Source organism: Epinephelus fuscoguttatus, linkage group LG3 (assembly GCF_011397635.1).
Source record: "Epinephelus fuscoguttatus linkage group LG3, E.fuscoguttatus.final_Chr_v1".
NCBI lineage: Eukaryota > Metazoa > Chordata > Actinopteri > Perciformes > Serranidae > Epinephelus > Epinephelus fuscoguttatus.
The window spans coordinates 35,633,018-35,654,436 of NC_064754.1; the positions used below are offsets into that span (position 1 = coordinate 35,633,018).

Below are 21,419 nucleotides of genomic sequence, written 5' to 3' on the forward strand. Positions count from 1 at the left end.
ACAGGGTGAGTAGTTGATGTAAACACACCACGACCCTCCTCTAAAAATCAAGCGAAGGAAAAGCTCGGACGTTTCAACTGTTGTTAAGATACAGCTCTTGAATTACATTTATTTTGTAGTCAAAAAGCGTCTGGAGCTAAACAGGAAACAGCGTGACTGTACTGTGTTGAACTTGATGAAGAGGTTTGTTCTACGTTGCCTAGCAACGGAACACAGAGAAGTGGTTGCGGCTAGAGCTGCTATGGCTGCTGTTCGTCACGAAGATTTTTCAATTTGGACAAAATATATTTCACTATATATTTTAAGAAATATCCTTATAGGACATCGCAGATATTCATTGTTTTGTAATAAATTGTTTAATATAGGTGTAATGTACTGAAATTGCCCCAGTGGCCTAATGGATAAGGCACTGGCCTCCTAAGCCAGGGATTGTGGGTTCGAGTCCCATCTGGGGTGGTACGTTTTAAAGTAAAAACATATGGAGCTCAGTGACACTGAAAAAGTTTCTTCTAACTGATTCAATCACTGTGATGTAAATACACTGTGGTGTGCAAATATAGTAGTGTGACCTTGTAATTTGTTTCATGAATGTAAATTGAAATCTATGTCTTACCTACCAGTGTAGAATTGGTTAAATTGTGTACGGTACTTACCCACAAATCACCACATAGATCATAAAGGGGGTCATTTTACACTTAATTAGTAATTTCTGAATGACGGATCATTGGTGTAGTCATGAAAAATCAGGTTATTCTCTTGAAGTTGTTTCATCATATTTTTATTATATACTTGTTTGCATTTCCTGCTGGGTGTTATACTTTTATGAAAAACTGGTGTAGCTCAGGCTGTAAATGCTGAAGAACGCAGCATTAAATCGTTCCTTGTGCCTATAAATGTAAACATTGAATAAACATTAGACAGAAGTGCATTTCTATATTATGCATTTGTGCATTTATTTCGCTTATATATTCACTGAAGAAACGCAAAATGAAACGAGACAGTTTTATGAGTAGCCAGACAGCTAATTTGATTTCTCAGCTCATAGTGCTGTATATTTCTCATGTGCTTTGATGGACATGACTGGGATGATTGCACCATCCCAGTCTGAGGCCTGTGCAGTGGGAGCTGCAGACCTCTCTTCATTGGCACTCTGAGCCCTCCAGTCCTTTGTAGGGAACATGAGGAAACAATGTTGGAGATGTTTCATGAATGTGCATTCTGTTCATCATCTGACAGCTTCCAAAAATCAACCTGATACAATTTAGTTTACAAGAAGGCAAGACTTTACAACTCAAAATAGGTCTGTGGTAACAAAATAAAATCTAAGTGAAAGGTGGATATATTCTTTGCTTTTACACTAAAAACTACAAACATTTTGTAAGCAGTAAAGAAATCCTTTAGCAAAATCAGGTTTCCTGGTACTCCTTTTCATTCTCAGTCTAAGGCAGGGACTATTTTATGAGTCTGATTCTCTGCCCAACAAAAGAATAGTTACCATAAATCACTGAACTGAACAGGCTTACATTTGGGACAAGCCTTTAATTCCTTTTATACAAAACTGTTGCTCAACAAAGATGGGAAATGCTATAAAATTGTTTATTTGAACCACTATGAATATTACTTGTATGAAAATCAGGCTTCAAATGACATATCAGTTATGTATCATTCATTTAAACTAGCTCTGACATACAGGGCATCAGAGAGGATTATGGCACCTGGCATACCGACACAACATCACTGTATCCTGTTAAAACAATATTCATAACTTTGATTAATTTTTTTTATGAAAAACCCCTTTGATTCTTTTAATGCATAGAACCTTGTGGAGTAAAGGAATATCAGTAATAATTTTACTTTCCTTCACAGTAAAAAAGGTAAACAGGAGCTCATGCATGTAACACTTAAACCCGCAATACGAGATGGCAGCTGGTCTCAGCAGAGTCTGTGCTTTAACACTCAGTATATCGCAATATTCGACTAGGTGGATAAACGTGGTGGCCCAATTGACCAGCATCTTCCTGTAAGTAGGGCCGTCACACTGAAAAGAGTCACGTCTGGTAGCTAAGTACAGTCAACAGATGGGTGATTATGGTACATGAGGCTTTGAATCAGCTGGTCCAAGTTTCTTACTAACAGCCCCTGGGGCAGAGGATGACATTGTCATCAACTGTAGTTTATGCAATCCCTCATCTTTTTTCCTCACAGCAAACGGCCTAACAACGTGCCTGCGCGTGGATCTAATCCTGTCACTGAAGAATCTGCTGATTCATTGAAGTCAACACAGCTGAAGTAACCCGAGGCGGTGCTTTGTGGGTCACAAATGGAAGCATGCTGCCATTTGGTTTGAAGGAACAAGGCAACAAACACTGCAAAGGTTATAAGAAAAAAAAGAAAATCATTAAACTGTAGCAGTTGCATGAGTAACACACTCTTAACTTTTGCTATAATTGTCCTACATAATTAGATTGTATTCATGGCATTTTAACATAAACAAATTATTGTTCATTATGTTTGACTGTATTAGGTTAGTAAAAGGAAGCAGACAAGGGGCTTCACTAAACCACGACTCTTTGCTGTACCCTTAAAGGGACAGTTCACCCCAAAATCAATACTACATATTCTTCCTCTTACCTGTAGTGCTATTAATTAATCTAGATTGTTTTGGTGTGAGTTACAGAGTGTTGGAGATATCAGCCGTAGAGATGTCTGCCTTGTCTCCAATATAAGGAACTAGATGGCACTCGGCTTGTGGTGCTCAAAGCACTAAAAATATATTTGAAAGACTCAACAGCAATGTCTCTTTCCAGAAATCATGACCCAGTTACTCAAGATAATCCACAGACCTTGTTGTGAGCAGTTTAATGTAGGAACTATTTCCTGTCTACTGAACTACACCTGGGCGGCACAGAGATGTGGTGGTTAGCACTCTTGCCTCACAGCAAGAGGGTTGCCGGTTCGATCCCGGGCGTGGGAGCCCTTCTGTGCGGAGTTTGCACGTTCTCCCCGTGTCAGCATGGGTTCTCTCCGGGCACTCCGGCTTCCTCCCACAGTCCAAAGACATGCAGATTGGGGACTAGGTTAATTGATAACTCTAAATTGTCCGTAGGTGTGAATGTGAGCGTGAATGGTTGTTTGTCTCTATGTGTCAGCCCTGTGATAGTCTGGCGACCTGTCCAGGGTGTACCCTGCCTCTCGCCCGATGTCAGCTGGGATAGGCTCCAGCCCCCCCGTGACCCTCAAGAGGATGAAGCGGTTAGAAGATGAATGAATGAATGAATGAACTACACCTGCCAACCATATTACGACACAAAAGGACGTGTGCATCTACAGCTAGCTCACCCAGCACCTGTGTAATATTATATCACAGCCGAGGAGAATGTTTACATCTGTGCTGTCACGAGCACAAGCTTCTTGTCCATGAGTAGATGCACACTTCCTTCTGCACAGTGATACAGTTGGCGGGTGTTGTTCAGTAGAAAGAAAATAGGTCTGGCTGCTCACAACAAGGTATATCCACTGGGCTGCATAAAGGTATGATGTCATAGTGTGCAATGACTTTTTTAAATGTTTATTTCAGTGCAAAATATCCTCCAATTACAGAAGCTCTCTCAGTCTGCAGATGCATGTATTCAGATCCCCATTATCATCCAATAAGGGGCTACTATATAGTCCTCCTGAAATCCATTAAAAAACAACAAACAATTTTGAGTCAGACAGAATCAATAAGAAGAAAGCACCACACTGGACAAATATAAAGATCTAAAAAATATATAGGGAAATGACTTTATGAAAGATAAAACAACTGAAGCTTACAATAAAAAATATAGTTAAACGTAACTACATAACATCTATGCTCATGATGATTGAAAGCAGGATAACAGTTTAATGCGTCATAGAGCTACGTAATTATGTTGTTAATGTCATGTAAAATGGCCACACCTTGAAAAATTTGTGAACATGTTATAAACCAAATTTGGTAAAGATTGACTGAAGGGTGAAAAGGGTGAAAAAATACACTTGTGTCAGTCCAATCAGATTTTCAGGTTTTTCTTACTTTTTCTTCAGGTTTTTTTTGTTTGTTTGTTTGGTTTTTTTTGCATCTTCTTGTGTCACAACAACTACATTAAGTAATGGTAATATATGTATGAACTGTACAAATGTAACATATCCCTGGTTTGCAGAAACACACAATGCCAACATTTTATTCTGGCAAGTGGGCTAGCAGGAGCTCAAGCCCCCTGAGATACTAGCTATTGTTTAGTATGCACTTTTGATTTCTCTTAGCTATTTGGAATAAGTAGGACCTGATAAGTATAAAAACACTGTCCGTAGTCATTTGGAGAAAAAATTGTGACAATGGGTATATTTAAATAGTCACAAGTGTGTAATTAACTGTTTCTTTCAAAGCCTGAACATGGCAATGCAAAAGCAAAGCTGCAAACCATGCAACATCTCTAAAAGCCTTACGATGTGTTTGTTTTGTAACTCTGTGCGAATTTTCCTTGCTCTGTATTCCACTCAAGGAATGTCTTTTTTGTCTGTAGGAACAGTCTATCACACTTACTTGCCCTGTATGAAATGCTGCAATAATACAATAATTAAGTCCAAATCAATGACCTCAAACGAGACAATAATAAAGTCCCAATGTCCTCAAAGGAGTACTTCCTGATCAATAGCATCTTAGCTTGTCACTGTTGCTAATATTGGTCAAATGTGCATGCCATGTCAAACTACAAAAATTAGTAAGCTTAAATCAACAACTTTCAACCATAAAATCTGATCAGGTTTTGTGCCTTGTCCACTCTCGTGTCGGGATCAGCTGTAGACTGACTTGGCAGAGATGGCTGCCATCTTATTTTTCATGCATTGGTGTATCTAAGTTAAGCAGAATGAAGTATAGGGTGCAGCAAACCCAAATTGTAATGTCCTCTTATGATGATGCAGGATCGCAGGAGGCTAGAGATGGTAAAGTTGGTCAATCCACCACTGAAATATCATTTGAATGAGCTATTGAATGGATTGCCATGAAATTGTGTACAGACGATTATGGTCCCCAGCAGCTGAAAACTACTGACTCTGGTGATCCCCTGATTTCTCCTTGAGCGTTACTCTCAGATCAAACCTTTAATTTGTCCAATACTTGGTTTATTAAGATGGTAAACATAGTAAAAATATAGGCTACCCTATGAACAGCATTTTAGTGCTGTGCTGAGCCTGTTAGCATGCTAACATTAGCATTTAGCTGAGAGTCCTCCTGGGCAAAGTACAGGCTTCAGAGCTGCTGGTGTGACTGTAGACTCTTTGTGTCATTTATAAATCTATTACAACCAATGACCCATCAGATTCAGTGACAAGATGAGCCATTTAGCCTATTGTTTTTATCATGACCACAATCCTTAACCATATTTTAATTCCTGTTACCACAAACTGTGATATGCAGTATCTGTGACAGCAGAAACTGGTGGTCAATCATAGGTCGGCAGGGCCATTATACCTCACCTGTCGGTATTATCTCAAGCCATCAGGATTTTTATCAATAGCTGATGCCATGCAACACAGTAATTTACTGTTTGGGCAAAGGACTACACAGAGCATTTGTAAGTTGTTGAAAGTCAAAAGGCAGGCAGTATATGTTGAGTCCCAACAGGACCTAGTTTCACCTCTTCTTTCTCAAGGTCAAATGGAAATAAAGTTTCTAAGCAAAATTTTCTAGGTAAATGTGAGGAGGCTTCTTTGACTCCAGCGGATGAATTGCAAACCAGTGTCCTTTTACTTCTGGCAGTCAAGCACAGCTAGATGAATCCATTGTTTGGCCTCCACTGACTTTTGTATGGAGGGGCCCTCTTTAATGAGAAAACTTTTGTTTTTTCAGACATATGAAGACACATGCATCAGAATGAATCTAATCACATAGTCTGTAGTGAAGGGCCATAGGTTGGAATTGAGCCCGGGCCGCTGCAACAAGGACAGAGCCTTTGTACATGGGACACTTGCTCTATCCACTAAGCCACAGACACACCAAAATTTGCATTATTTTATATGCAGTGACGTTTATTCAGAGCAGGATGTGTCCAATGACTTACATGAAGAGGCAACAGAGGAGGGAGCACACAGAAACACAGGCTTCAACTTGAACACAGCCTGCTTTGTACTCATCTCTACAAATGCCTGTAAACTTCACCACCATGAAGACTGTGATTTTGAAGATGCTCTTCATTGTAAGTGTGGCACAGCGGTTTGGAAAGCATGTGTATGTGCAACATGCCCACACATGGCCTGATGCTCAACAGTACTGCAGACTTCATCACACTGATCTGTCCCCCATCACTACAAGATGGGAAGAGGAGAGACTGGAAAAAGCAACAGCTGAGAAAGTTGGTGGGTTGTGGATCGGACTCTACAGAGATGGAACACAATGGAAGTGGTCAGGAGGAGGAAACGCAACAAACATACCGTGGGCTGTGGATGAACCAGATGACTATGTGCATCAGAGTTGTGCTGCTGTTTGTTGGCACGGCTGTAAGTGGAATGGATGGAGCAATTTTGGTTGCTTCCATCAGCGGCCTTTTCTCTGCTTCGACCTGATCATAGTCGAGGCAGAGAAGAGCTGGGAGGAGGCGATGTGGTACTGCAGACGGGAACACACTGCACTCATGAGCCTTGCCTCTGAGACCGAGCACCTTCTGGCCCTGAGCAGGATCAAGCGGGACCACATCACTGAGCGGGTGTGGATCGGCCTGCGTTACCTGGAGGACCACTGGCTGTGGGTGAACAACGACCCTCTGGTGTACCAGGCCTGGTCCCAGAGAGGAAATCAGGACCACCAGTGTCCAATTTATAAACGCTGTGGAGCTTTAACCAAAGAGGGAGTGTGGGAGAACTGGGACTGCCAGGACAGACTCAACTTCATCTGCTATTAAATCTCATTCATGTTATTTAAGTTTTAACAGCTCACTCCTGCTAGAGGTAACATGGTAGATTTTGTTTCAAAAGCTGGAAAATATAAAAAACTAAATAGTAAGGCTAAAAAACTGTATACATCTATTTCTGTAGGTCCTTGCTCTTTTATCGTCTCTCACCTTGACCTTTTGTGCTCTCTTGTTTATCTGATTGTTTCTCCTTTTTGTTTTTGATTTAACTTTTCACTGGGTACTTTTAATTTTCTTTATATTTCTGTTTTGTACAAGTTCCCAACTATTACAGCCCTTTGTACTGTTATGTCAAAGTCAAGTTTGTGTTTTGATTTTAGCTTTAAGTTATCTTGTTTGTATCCTTTGAGTCAGTTTAGAAACTAAACATTAACATTATTTAAATATGCAATGAAATAAAATTCAATTTGCCTTGAATATTTGTATTTAGGCACAAATTTTCTACAGTGTAGAAGACCTTTTTGGACCTCAATAACTGCTGAGATCTAATTTTTGCAAATGATGCTTCACATAATCTCATAAGCATTCCTTAGATTATAATTTGTATATCATGATTTATCTCCCTGTACCTCCTCTTGAACTGCCTATCTCACTTTTTTTTATGACTTGTATTTTATTATTTTATAATATACAAACCAATGGCATCACATACAATACAAAATGCACTCTGTTCCAACACAGAACATTCCCACCCATAACGAAGAGGGGTCATCTGAGCAATATGGTGGCTATGTATATCTCAAGCAAAAATAAATAAGTAAATAAATAAATAAATAATGATTAAAAAAAATCTATAAATAATAATAATAATAAAAAAAGAAGAAAAAAGTAGTTAATGAATAATCATCACTTCTATTCAAGACAATTATTGAGCATTCAGTTATTCTTTACATTGGTGCAAATGTAGTGTCAGGGTACATGCCCCGCTCCAAGAAATACTTTTCCGCTCCGTCCTGCATCCTATATGACATGCTTTCATATGCAGCTACTTTACCTAATTCAGTCACCCAGTCCTGGAAAGGAGGTTCTCCATGTTTCTTCCAGTTCTGAGAATGATCTGTCGCCCAATCATGATAGCAGTTTGTGTCCAGGATTTTAGTGGATAGGGAAAAGCTGACAGCACTTTACGGTCTCCTAATATATAGCTTGGGGCAGAGGACAAACTGTCCTTTTATGACATGACAGGACATTGACAATTTAACAGTGATTCTTCATCCAGTATTGCTTAATCTTAGGGCACGACCATATCACATGTATCATTGTACCTTCATCCACACAACACTTCCAACAAGTAGCTGAATCATTTAAACCAAGTCTGAAGAGCCTGCTCGGGGTCCAATAAAATCAATGCAGAATCTTAAATTGAATAAGTCTAACCCTCAAGTCGCTTGACATTGTTTGGGAATTACCACAAACCTTAGCCCATTCCTGTTCATCATATGATACCCCAAAGTCTCTTTCCCTGGAAAGTCTCAGGGCTGAGATCCCTTTCTCCCCCTCACATTCCATCAGCATCCTATAATATTTAGCTGCTTCGTGGCCTTTACCCAGTATCTGGAGGATTTTATCTACAGTAACTTTTCTGCTGGCTTTGGGGGGTGTAACCTTGGCCCAAAAGTCCCCTGTAGTACATGGTGTAATTGAAGATATCTCCAGAATTGGGTTTTGGGTCAATTATATTCCTGTTTCAGGTCATCAGATGTTTTAAATGTATTGGCCTATCTCACTTTTTACACATACTTCCATTTAAAAGAAAAGGTTTCAGTTTTCAATTATAATAAAGTGCTTGTCCAACCAAAAAAACCCTTGTGTTTTTATTCCTTTAAGAGTAATTGCAGCTTTGATCATTTTAACAATTGTGTAATCCTGTGTACCGTTAGACGGTGAATGTTGAGTCCAAACAGGACCTAGTTTCACCTCTTCTGTCTCAAGGTCAAATGGAAATAAACTTCCTACGCAAAACTTTCTAAGTAAATGCAATGAGGCTTCATTGACTCCAGCGGATGAATTTCAGACCAGTGTCATGGTTTATTTTACTTCCTGGCAGTCAAGCATGGCTAGAGTAACCCATTGCGTGGCCTCCACTGACTTTTGTATGTATGAAGGAGTGCACAGGGTTCCTGTAGCTTAAGTGGGATTTAAGACTTTTAAGGCCTTTTTATTTCTATTTTAAATGAAATCTAAGACCAAATTCACTACAACCAAAAGAAAAAACACAAACATTAACCGACATCAGTTACTTAGGATTGGGACAATTTTGCCCGGATGTTTATTGTAACATTAAACATAACTTTTTGGTGACATTAATGCATGAGGCATTTAGTATATTTTTAACATTTATTTTTTGAGAGTTCACGATGCCATGTCAGAAAAACAGAACACTAAAATCCTTCTTTCCATGTATTTGCATTTTTAAGACTAATGAAAGATTGATTTAAGACATTTTAATACAAATTAAGAATAGAATAGATTCAAGGATTTCAAGGGTACATGGGAGCAATGCAGTAATATAAAGCTGGGCCATTGTGTCACTTTGTAAAACCTTTTGGGGGCAGCTAGAATTAAAAGATCACATTGTCTCTGTCTCAACGAGGCTACCAGGACACCCCGGATATCAAGGTTTAATTTTGCATTATTTTTTATGCAAACAGTGACGTTTATTCAGAGCAGGATGTGTCCACTGACTTACATGAAGAGGCAACAGAGGAGGGAGCACACTGAAACACAGGCTTCACCTTGAACACAACCTGCTCTGTACTCATCTCTACAAATGCCTGTAAACTTCACCACCATGAAGACTGTGATTTTGAAGATGCTCTTCATTGTAAGTGTGGCACAGCGGTTTGGAAAGCATGTGTATGTGCAACATGCCCACACATGGCCTGATGCTCAACAGTACTGCAGACTTCATCACACTGATCTGTCCCCCATCACTACAAGATGGGAAGAGGAGAGACTGAAAAATGCAACAGTTGAGAAAGTTAAGAATTTTTTCTTTATCGGACTCTACATAGATGGAACACAGTGGAAGTGGTCAGGAGGAGGAGACGCAACAAACATACCGTGGGATCCAGGCCAACCAGATGACATTGAGAATCAGATTTTTGGTTGTATTTGTTGGCACGGCTGTACGTGGAATGGATGGCACAATACCAGAAAATCTTCTCAGTGGCCTTTTTTCTGCTTCGACCTGATCATGGTCGAGGCAGAGAAGAGCTGGGAGGAGGCGATGTGGTACTGCAGACGGGAACACACTGCACTCATGAGCCTTGCCTCTGAGACCGAGCACCTTCTGGCCCTGAGCAGGATCAAGCGGGACCACATCACTGAGCGGGTGTGGATCGGCCTGCGTTACCTGGAGGACCACTGGCTGTGGGTGAACAACGACCCTCTGGTGTACCAGGCCTGGTCCCAGAGAGGAAATCAGGACCACCAGTGTCCAATTTATAAACGCTGTGGAGCTTTAACCAAAGAGGGAGTGTGGGAGAACTGGGACTGCCAGGACAGACTCAACTTCATCTGCTATTAAATCTCATTCATGTTATTTAAGTTTTAACAGCTCACTCCTGCTAGAGGTAACATGGTAGATTTTGTTGTAAAGACTCATGATAAATGTCATTCACATCTTTTCACTAGATACTTAAAATTTTCCTTGTAATTTGGGGTTTCATACAAATATTTCTGACTATTACTGACATTTGTATTATTGTGAGAAAGTCAAGTTAGTGTTTTGGTTTTAGATTTAAGTTATTTTTTGTGTGTCTTGAAATCATCTTAGAAACTAAAACAAACCTGCCAATGTCTGACAATTCTGCAACCTTATTTTACAAGATATTATTTACATATTTAATCAAATGTTGAAAGGTTGTGAGAATGTTTATCAAAATTTGACCTTAATTTATTTCTAAAGTACAAACCATGTATTACATTTTATTACATGGCTGGTTTTGGCTTAGTCACAGTTTTATCTGGTCTCTGACAATGTTTAGTGGCAGCATGCATGCTCTGGTTTGATTTTATGTTTTCATTATAATGGTTGCTATTTAGAAATATAATAATGAAGCAAAATTCCCAATAAAGCTTTGTTGTTTTAAGTCAACTCCTTCTTAATTTCTTACATGAAAAAAAGTCAAAATTATTTTTTAAAAAAGAAGAAAATTTATTGACATTAACAAACCAGGCAGGCACAGTGTCTGGCTGAGCAAACACATGCACAGACCAAATATCTACAATAACAATGACCATAAACAATATAGTCTTAATGGAGGCAACAGGAGTGGCGTGATGATGAAGATAACTAACGAGGTAAAACTTCCATGTGTGAATTATGGCACATGAAGGGCACAGTTAGATACACAGCAAACACTGAAATCAACTCATGTCATTAAATGTCTCTTTCTGCTTCACTACCTTTACAACGTTACATCACACTGGACGTCAGTGACCTTTCTGTCATGTTACCAAGACTTCCAAATACCTTCAGTGTGTTTACACGTTGTGTGTAGTGATCCATTTTGTTTACGTCTTCAATCTCCTCCACTTAAGAGATCCTCCATTTGGCATTATTTCTATAAACACATATATCACCTCTTTTTTTATATTAACAATAATAAATAATATTAATAGCGAAGGGCAGACTGTACAATGAACATAAAAATAGGGCCTTCGTTTGTTACAACCAATATTTCTCTATTTAGTCAAATATTTACAAAGCCAGGAAGACACTGGAACACATCAAGAGTCACATCTCGCCAGCACTGATGAGTATTCTGTAACTTCTATAAACACAGTAGCACATTGATGAAGCAATGCTTCACTTGCAAGCTTAATGTTCAGGAAAAATGCTCACAGGAAGTGAGGTGACTGACGCTAACAAAATCTGAAGTAAACAGCAATTTCATCCTGTCGTTAAAATATTTATCTAAAGCGTAGAAAAAAAGTCAAATTATAAAAGTGCTTTCTTAAAGAGACAGTACTCAAATTTAGAAATACATATTTTTCCTCTTACCTGTTGAGATATCTATCAATCTAGATGTTTTGGTGTGGGTTAGAGTGTTGGAGATATCGACCGTAGAGATGTCTTCTCTCAAAAATCATGGAACTCAATGGCACTCAGCAAATAAATAAATAAATAAATACAATAAAATCATGAACCAGTTACTCAAGATAATCCACAGACCTTGTTGTGAGCAGTTTAATGTAGGAACTATTTTCTTTCTACCTACATGAAACTGCTCACAAGGTCTGTGGATTATCTTGAGTAACCGGGTCATGATTTCTGGAAAGAGACACTGCTGTTGAGTTTTTATGTTTTTTTTGTTTTCATTTTTGGCTCTTTGAGCACCACAAGCCCAGTGCCATCTAGTTCCATTATTTGTGAGAGAAGGCAGACATCTTTGCAGCCGATATCTCCAACACTCGGCAACTCGCATTAAAAAAATCTAGACTGATAAATGTCACTACAGGTCAGAGGAAAAATATGTATTTTAGATTTTGAGGTTGAACTGTCCCTTTAGAGACAGGAAACAATGCAAACTGCATCGCTGTTTCTACCACAAAAAAAAAATGCATTTCAATTACAAAACTCATTAAAATCTGCAAAATCCTGATCTGACCAAAACAGGTCTGAGTATTTTTCTCCTATGTTTTTAAGCCCTGATGTAAAGGACTATCATAATACATCTTTAAATTAGCATAGTATTGTGCTGTACCGCATCAAAGGCTATATTGTGATTTTCTTCCCATAATGCTACTGTGTGAATACTCGTGATTGTCCGTGCCTCAAACAAATTAAATATCTAAGTCTGCTTGTTACTTGGCAACAAAGAAACATTGCTCAATCTTACAGTTTTGTAAATATGGCAGAAACCATAGCGCCTCTCTCTGCAGTGCTTTGCTTTTAGTTACCTCAGCAGATGTACACCAGCTCGCTGAGAGTCCAGTTTGTCTTAACAGCATTTTAAAATACCATGTGAGAGACAACTCTGCTGCCGCACAGTCACAGGCCCTTTCTCAGTGGTGTTTTTTTTTTTTTTTTTTTACTGGCAGCCACACCTCAGGCAGTCCAAACATAAATAATGAGAGGAGGAATAAGATCACTTCACAGCAGGGAGTGTCACTTCAGTCCAAGATTGACATTTAGAGTGTGTCAGGTGTAACATCACAATCTCAAACTTACAGACACAAACAGGCACATTTTCACAAACATTTAAATAACACACACGCACTCACAGCATTCTTACTCGCTCACATCTATCCACCTGGTTCATCTTCTCCAAATCTTGCTGGTTCACTGTCTCTACAGGCTCCTCAGCTGCGTTTTCGTCTTTCAGTGTGAAATAATGTCTATCATTATTCCCTCATATTTCATCCTGTTTATTGTTGCTCAACACCCATGCTCTTCAGGATTTGAGGCCCATCCGAGCCATCAGCTGTTCATAAACAGTCCAAGCCATAGCAGCCATCAAAGTGCGTCGCAGAGACCTGGGGACAGCTCCACGAAAAAACCCACGCATGCCGTGTTCCTGAGGGAGAGGACAGATTCAGTATACGTTACTGAGGTAGCTGCTGAGCTACACCAATGAGCACCGCTTCTCTCTGAAAATGGCGTGCACATGCAGTAAGACAAAAACTGGCAGCTGTGATTAAACGGACACGCACCATGTAGATGTAGTGGATTGCATCCGTCATGCTCCAGTGGGATGGGCTGACTTGAATGTGGGTCTTCACCACGTCTGCTGGCTGCGTGACGAGCGACGCCATTACGCCTGCCACCACCCCACAGCTGAAATTCACCAGCGGAGCATAGGCCGCAGAAGTCACCTCTGACAGGAAGGAAACCAGGTATCAGGAGAAAGTAGAAGAGGACTGTTGGGTTACAGTCAAAGTCGAAGGTCAGAATTTCCCAATTGAATTACCAGCTTCCGACCTCCAAGCGTTCCAGGAGTATGATGCCAAATGTAAACATAAAAACATAGCTGACCAGGACAGACTGATGTTTCTTTGGCAAGTGTACACACAACTATTAGGGGCTGCACTTTGTCAAAATAAATCAAAACCTATAAGACTGGACCATGTGGGACTTTAATGTGAAAGGACAGACACAAGAAGAGGCCACACTCAGCAGTCAGGCAGGAGTCAGGAGTTCCCTTCTTCCGTAAATATCAGCCTGATAAACATAGAAAAGTTGATCATTTCAGTGCAGAGCTACTCAGACCTTACATCTGCCCCACAGACGATAGGCCTAAACACTTATAAACAGCACCTGGAAGAAGATCAGCTCTGTACTTAGGATTTCAGGTAAATTGGCTATACGATGCTTGTTGAGGTTGCTTAGCAACCTCAGACGCAACCTGCCACCCTGCTCTTGAAAGCTGGCACAAAAAAGGCACAAGAGTAGCACCCAGTGCCCGACCTGCGGTTTAAGACGTGGCATGTGTACGGCCCCTAATTTACAGTGCTGGTACCTGTGGTTATTACACAGGCTAGTTAATAACATGTTGGGCAGGAAATCCAAAGAGTGGGATCATTTTGAGAAGGTGAAGGACGAACCCAAGGTGATATGTAAACTCTGCAGGCAAACATTTGCCTTTGATTTGTCAACTACAAACATGACGCATCATCTGAAACATGTAAGTAGCTGCATGCCCATTAGCCACTTAGCACAATCATTACTGCTTTGCTGACAGCGTCATTAACAGGCGACTGGGTTTTTCTGTTTCTACTCTGTTTAATTAATTAACTGAAATGTTTAATTGAAATGTGCAGTGAAATATGAAAAGGCATTTTGTGGTGCTGGCCATATGGGCTCATGAAAAAACTTTTAAGGCCAAATACTAAAAAGCACTAACCCATTCACTGAACACTTTATTCATTTTCTGTAATACAGGGACAACACTTTCATGACTTGCTGCTCATCAGATCATCAGAAAACAGTGCTTCACATTTTAATGACCTCAATTCTGATTTATTGATGCTGATGCAGTGTGGCTCTCACCTTGAGGCAGCGCCTTCTTGGCCTGGCTGTAGAACATGACGTAGATGCCAGAGAATGGAGCGTCTCGGAGCAGCGTGGCAGTCAGCCCTGAGAACAGAGCCCTGACTCCCTCCGTCTCATACACACTCCTCAGAGCTCCTGCCACATTCACATAGTTGTAACAGCCACTCTGAAACAACATATGAACATGGAAAATTCATATGGAGCACATTTATTTACCATTTACCATTGCTTTTATGACACTAGTTGTGTTATCACATGGAAACACTGCATAAAGTCTAGTGTGATGACTGCTGTGGACTACCAGTTGTAGATTCTAGTCATACATTTGTGGATGCTATGTTTAATGGTGATTCATCGGGTTACAATGTCTTACAGAAATGAAATATTTTTTTGGGATCAATACCTTTGGATTTATTGTCAACTATTTTAAACATGTGTCCTCTAAAGGCATTTCATTCTGGGATGAAATCTCACTAAACAAATGCGGCTCATAACAAATGCTGGAAAAAAAAAAGAAGTTCAAAAGCAGATTACAAAGACAAATCATTAATCATTGCTTAAATGCAATCATACATTAAAAACTGCCTTAAAGAGTAAACTGCCCCAGTTAACAATTCAACATCCACTGACACTTGACTGTGAGGACATGACTGGAGACGTATTAAAGTCCACCAATCATACAGCACATCTCAGGTCAGTGCTTCTCACCTCAAAGCGTGTCTTGATGACCGTGAAAGGCAGCATGCAGACACCAGCCACAGTTCTGGCACCCGCTCCGAGCAGAACAGCCTCGCCAGCGCTGGGTGCCCGCTCCTGGAAGTAGTGTTGCTTCAGGGAGTAGAAGGTGCTGAAGTAGATGCCCACCCCAGGGATGCAGCGCATAAATGACTGCCAGAGAAAAACAGAAGTGTTTAACATTTCTCATATTTGCTTAAAAAGCTACCTTAAAGCTTAATAAATTTAAAAAAAAAAATCAACCAAGAATATAATTAATTACTTAATTACTCACTGGTGAAACTCCCTTCCACAGACTGAAGAATTTCTCTGTCCTAATAACGTTGATGAAAACAGTGAACATCCCCACCTTTGGTGCACTGCAGGTTGAAATTTAGGAAGGATTACAGACACATTCAAAGGTGCAAATGTAAAATAAAAACCATATGGACACTCGGAGACGGACAGTTTGTATGATGGGAACTATAAATCATAGAACAATAATTAACTACAGAAAATAACTGCTGGAAATTGGCACCTGTGGAATGCTGTTTAAAATAAAGATCCGCTTTTAGTCATTAACATTTCCTGTTCCTGTTTCCGCGGGGCTGATTGCAGCCTAGCGCCTTGACATTATGATTACATAGTGCTGGTGTGACTAATTGCCCTATATGGGTCATAACAGCAGATTCAGGCCGGCGCTGCCTGCATATTGTGTCCTGCCACGCTGTGTGTTATTTTGTGTCTGGAGAGCATGTAGTGTGTGAGGAACTAAGTCTGAGAGAGAAAAAAAGGAGAGCAAGGCATAACACCAGGGACACGCTGATGTACTTCTGTCTGATGGCACGCAGGCAAAATGTGTGTGTGTATGTTTGAATGTTTACACACATCAGACGTATCTGTGTGTTATGTGTGCACACACCCAGGCTTGGCATTGTTCTGCAGGGTCTGCAGCCGCGTCTTGACCAGATCCAAAGGCTGGAAGAGCAGCGTAGAGCAGGTGCCGCTGAGAGAGCCGCACATAAAGGCTTTGAGAGCTGGGTGAGCCTGAGGACAAAGACAGACGGAGAGAAGGACAACAGAGGAGAGAGACAGAGGGATGAAAAGGGAATGGGAAAGACGGGGGACATTAGAGAACGAAGTCATGGGAGAAAGACACACACGAAGAGTGGGCCAGGAGAGAAGCAGAGGGGGGGATAATGTGGAGAGAAATCAGAATGACGGCCAGAGAGGAGGGTGTTGGAGGATGACAGACAGAAGAGGACGAGACAAAGACAAATGTAAAGGATTAGTCACATTGTAAAAAGGCATAACGGGAAAATGCGCCATTCAGCATCTTTCTTGGCATCTTGTTGAATGCCACAGACCCTCTTCAAAGAGCAGGGAAATATTATCTAAATATGTGCATTAACATAATCCTTACACAACAAAAATAGAACCCAAAATAATGGACATAATATCATATAATAGACTGTTATTGGAATGTAAATATGCTTGTATGACATTTCCAGTACAAAAAAAAACCAAAAACAAGCCTGTAGCACAGAGCAGAGGCCAGGTTCCCACAGAGTGGAGATGATGGAGATGTGCAGAGACAGTCCACATCCACACACACACACACACACACACACACACACGGGCTGCTGGCTAGAATTGAACCAAGACTTGACATTATATGTGCTTACATGCCTCAAGAACAAACATTAGACACAAACAGCGACAGACAGACAGACAGACACTAAATTTAGCTGCAAGTGAAGGTAAACAGTTCCACAGAAAATGGTGAGGGGGACAAACACTCATAATCAGGCAATTAAAATAATCACAATTGTATCAACAAACAACACATAAAAATTTCTGCATCTTATATAAGTTGTTTGCTTTACACAAGACATACACACTATAGCTAGCCTTTATACATGTGCTACTTATATGCACACATGTATTATGCACTCCTACCTTCCTGCCCGGAGCTTGGCACTGAGAATCCTGCTTTTCCTGCATTTTGCCCTCTTTCACCTCCCTCTTTCTCTGATGCTGCTATTGCAAATAGCATATTATAAAATAAACATCCATCTCTCTCTCTCACAAACCTTCTCCGTCTCTCTCTGTCTCTCTCTCTTGCCGACCCACAATGGCTTTCTCCTGCCTCTCGTCCTCCCTCCCCCCGTTTCACAGCCAAAGCAGAAGCTTAATCCGGCCTGCGTTTTTCTATGGGCTTCTATCTTTATCGTTCAGGCACACTCTAACACATCTGTATTTCCCCCCCTCTGCAAAGCTCACTGCTAAAGAGCATCTTTGTCAAACGGCATGAGTCATGAAGTGGCTGTGTGTGTGTGTGTGTGTGTGGGGCGCGGCGACACTGGATTTTACCGCCTGTGTGGCTAGGTCAACAATTTAGTCAAATCAAGAGAGAAATCAACCCCTGTTTCTGGTATGTTCTCCACATCAGCTCTGTATCATCTTTGGTGAAGATCAAACCATCATGAATCATGTCTGTCACATTGTGGCTTTGATTTGTTTATCAAGTGCTTTAAAAACATTGGCAGCAACCATCTTTTGAATTTTAAAATAAAGTGCATGCCTTTCTCATTACCAAGGGCAGAGGATCAATCTTTAACAATCAGTAATTATGCATTGATGCCGTTTAATGTTGCTCTGGATCGACAAGTCTCAAATGTCATCAGCAACCAGCTAAAAAGGTGGCTGATTTTCTTCTTGGGGTTTAAATGAAGGTGGGCAGTCCCCTGAGACAATATAAAGGTCTCCATCTTCAGAGATGTTGCCACACTGTTTATACCATGGTAGTTATCCCGACATATCTCAGGTATTTGCCTAGGGCCAATCAGCCCACTGCGCTGAGTTTGCAATTCTGTCTGATATCAGGCAATCTAGATACATTAGGCCATTGAGGGTAACGATGCAAATCAATAAGAACCGTTTCATGGTAATACTGGATTTTAGTGTGAATTTAAAAATTTGACTTTGTTGAAATTCATTGATTTTCCAAAAAAATAACTATATCTCAATATATACTGATAGTATAATAAAAAGTACTTGCATGCTGTAATATAGTTTTTTAATAGACTTCTTTTCTACTGCTGTGCCATCAAGTCAAAGTGGGTGCTACTTTGTGATCATCAACCACTTGACTTGTAGCTTGGTTGGACAGTCAAATGGTCAAAGGTGAAAATGTGTAACTGCCATTGTAAGGTCATGACAGACAGACAGACAGACAGACAGACACACACACACACACACACACACACACACACACACACACATTATAAGCGGTTGTATTTTATCTTTCACCAGCATGCTGATAACATACCTGTTAATTGACCCTGTTACTGACAGATCGAGTACACTGACTGTGTGATGACCATAACAAACAGTGGCAGCAGCCCGCAGGTGCACTCACCGCTGCTAACTCCATCTTTGACCTGGATGCTGAGTCCAGTTTCTCCCCTGGTGCTGCCGTTTTGAAGCTGGTTAATTTCAGCCAACGTTTCTAACAGTGGGGCAAATCAAATGGCAGCAGTGAGTCACATTTCAAAACAATAAAGTCGTTTGCAAAGTCTCTATGAAGCCTGTAGCATCAAGCTAACGTTAGTTAGGCTAATGTGCTGTCAAAGTAACCTAAGGACATGCTAACATTGACAAGCCGGATAATTTCAAGTCAGATACAGCGACAAGCGACTGAGCAACACATTGCTCAACTCTAAGAGCAAACGCCGTGAAACCTGCTGGCTACGATAGCTAGTTTGTTTTGAGAAAGATAACAGAGGCTTCACTCAACCAGATACAGAACATGACCGACTAGCTACATTAGCTTGCTAGCTTAGCATGCTAGTTCCTCTTACCTGACTTTGAAGTGTGTTAAGGAGTGATGGAGGAGATGGTCAAACCCGCCAGCTTCAGGCACGCCATGTTTAGTATTTGCAGTGACAGTCTGCCAATGTTTCCTAGGAGTCCAATGTTCGTAAACAAAATATTGCCAGGCTGAATACAGAACTTTCTAGCAATGCTCGTCGGCTAACATTAGCTAACGTCAGTGTTAGCTCGCTGGAGTAAGTTATTTAACTTTAGCCTGGCGCTCTTCTACATTAATATGCGACGCCGTTAATGTCCTGACGGGGGTCGTATCCCAAAAGCGTAAAAAAGAAAAATTTAACTGCAGTTATAAATGTCATATAGTAGTGACTGACGTTAGCGTTACTTGCTGTGCTGCTGCGACTGTTAGCGTCTGGCTAGCAAAGTTCACCTCAGTGCAGCGTCAACACACATCAACTCACTGTGTCACACACTCACAGGGCAGAGTGCCGACACATCATTTCACACGGTGCATCGGTTTGATGGGTGAGTTATGGAAAAGGGGTCAGTGTGCGAGATCTGCATGATAAGGTACACATATATGTATGATATATATAGTTAATATTCTGGTGTTTCAGTTACAATTTCTCAGAAAACAAGCCGGCATGTGGATAGTGTAATTCAAGGCAGTGGCCACAGGGTGTCGCTGTTGTCCTGTGTGTCAGTCCTGATATGAAAACTAGTAAAAGGTGTAAAAGTTATTGTCCAACCAGTTATAGGCCTACACATGGTTTGATCGCTAAACGGGTCTACCGGCCACAGACCCAGGGGCCCAAACTGTTAGGGCCCCCCTTTGCTTTCACCTGCAACATGTCACTCTATTTAACACATACTGACCAGGAAAACAGTCAGTGTGACCACGAAAAGATTCAAATGAACTGCAAAGCAACAACATAACTACAAAAAGTGGCACAACAATCACAAAGAGCGACAAAATGACCCCATACAAAATTACCTCCAATAGATGCAAACCACAAAAAGATGCATTATGACTACAGAGACGCAAAATAATTAATTTTTAAAAAGAGGCAAATCAACTAAAGTCTGTCTGTGATGGAGCCTTTTGCGCATCTGTGCCCCAGGGCTCATTGTCTCAAAATAAACCCATGGTTATAAAGTGATTCATATTGTGCATTATCTGGCAACACATTTTAATGGTATCTTCTTAAAATCAATGATGATCCAAAAAAGTCTGATTCCGTCAACAAAACTTTTAATAATTGTAAATCTATTCGAATAAGAATCCAACAATTTTAACTTCCCCATAACAGAAGAACAGCAAAACTTTAGATGAATCATTACAATCACAAATCATAATTGGATAAATAAATACAACATGTGTATAAAGACACAAAATATAACAATGAAATTAAATGAGCATTTTATGTCTTATTTGAACAGTTGGGATCTCTGTAGGATTTTAAGTTGTTTTGGCAATTTAAAACTTACCTCCATCTTCATCACTCATCCTCTTGTAGCCCTATACTATACAAATTGAGACAAAGCCTCCTGTCACAATTTTACTGGCGACTCTCCCTTAATACTACGAAAAAAAGTCTTGCAATGCCTGCGTAATTACCACAGTACTGCTTCACAACTGAAACATATTCCTGAGTATATCATCTCTGATCCACTGAGTGTGTTCTGTTGCAGTACCCTACAGTTACTCAGTGATATTTAGCTTATCATCAGTAAAAGAGCACATAGGTGTAGGTTTTAATTACAAATGAATGCATATGGAGAGCTGTATTCAGACTCAAGAAATGACTGGCTGCAGTAGAATGTGCAGCCTCAGAGTATAAGGTTAATACATTTTACATTTCAAAAACACCCATCGTTAATAGGATGCTTGCTGAGACTGGAGGACTACACAATGAATTTAGTTTCAGCTCTTGCTTATGGCA

The 21,419-nt window shown here is 40.4% G+C and overlaps 2 protein-coding genes and 1 non-coding gene across 5 annotated transcripts; 2 read left to right on the plus strand and 1 right to left on the minus strand.

Annotated features, from left to right (window-relative positions):
• The first annotated feature begins 383 nt into the window (after nt 1–383).
• On the plus strand, nt 384–456 carry trnar-ccu (transfer RNA arginine (anticodon CCU)). Its single transcript has one exon. It is a non-coding gene; the product is annotated as a tRNA-Arg (tRNA).
• Nucleotides 457–10,125: 9,669 nt separating this feature from the next.
• Nucleotides 10,126–10,458, plus strand: LOC125883838 (dromaiocalcin-1-like). Its single transcript, XM_049568431.1, has one exon. It carries the CDS (start codon nt 10,126–10,128, stop codon nt 10,456–10,458), a length of 333 nt encoding a protein of 110 aa, XP_049424388.1.
• Nucleotides 10,459–12,914: 2,456 nt separating this feature from the next.
• Nucleotides 12,915–19,929, minus strand: slc25a38b (solute carrier family 25 member 38b). 3 transcript variants are annotated; one of them, XM_049572043.1, is made up of 8 exons: nt 19,506–19,929; nt 19,064–19,153; nt 16,565–16,689; nt 15,938–16,022; nt 15,637–15,816; nt 14,926–15,094; nt 13,590–13,753; nt 12,915–13,453 (listed from the first exon to the last, which is right to left on the minus strand). In XM_049572043.1, exons 2-8 carry the CDS (start codon nt 19,076–19,078, stop codon nt 13,331–13,333), a joined length of 861 nt encoding a protein of 286 aa, XP_049428000.1. In that variant the 5' UTR covers nt 19,079–19,153; nt 19,506–19,929; the 3' UTR covers nt 12,915–13,330. The 3 variants fall into 3 exon arrangements, with proteins under 3 accessions (XP_049428000.1, XP_049428001.1, XP_049427999.1); XM_049572044.1 differs by lacking the exon at nt 19,506–19,929 and having other exon boundaries at nt 18,974–19,112; XM_049572042.1 differs by lacking the exons at nt 19,064–19,153; nt 19,506–19,929 and adding an exon at nt 17,602–17,963.
• Nucleotides 19,930–21,419: the final 1,490 nt, after the last annotated feature.

What these genes read in the sequence shown, in the direction of transcription:
- LOC125883838 (XM_049568431.1), top strand. Translation starts at nt 10,126, where the DNA reads ATGGTCGAGGCAGAGAAGAGCTGGGAGGAGGCGATGTGGTACTGCAGA.
- slc25a38b (XM_049572042.1), bottom strand. Translation starts at nt 17,646, where the DNA reads ATGCAGGAAAAGCAGGATTCTCAGTGCCAAGCTCCGGGCAGGAAG. An exon ending in CAGAACAATGCCAAGCCTGG is followed by an intron (nt 16,023 to 16,564) that starts GTGTGTGCACAC and finishes TTCAACCTGCAG; the next exon opens with TGCACCAAAGGTGGGGATGT. An exon ending in CAAGAAGGCGCTGCCTCAAG is followed by an intron (nt 13,754 to 14,925) that starts GTGAGAGCCACA and finishes CCTTCCTGTCAG; the next exon opens with AGGTGACTTCTGCGGCCTAT.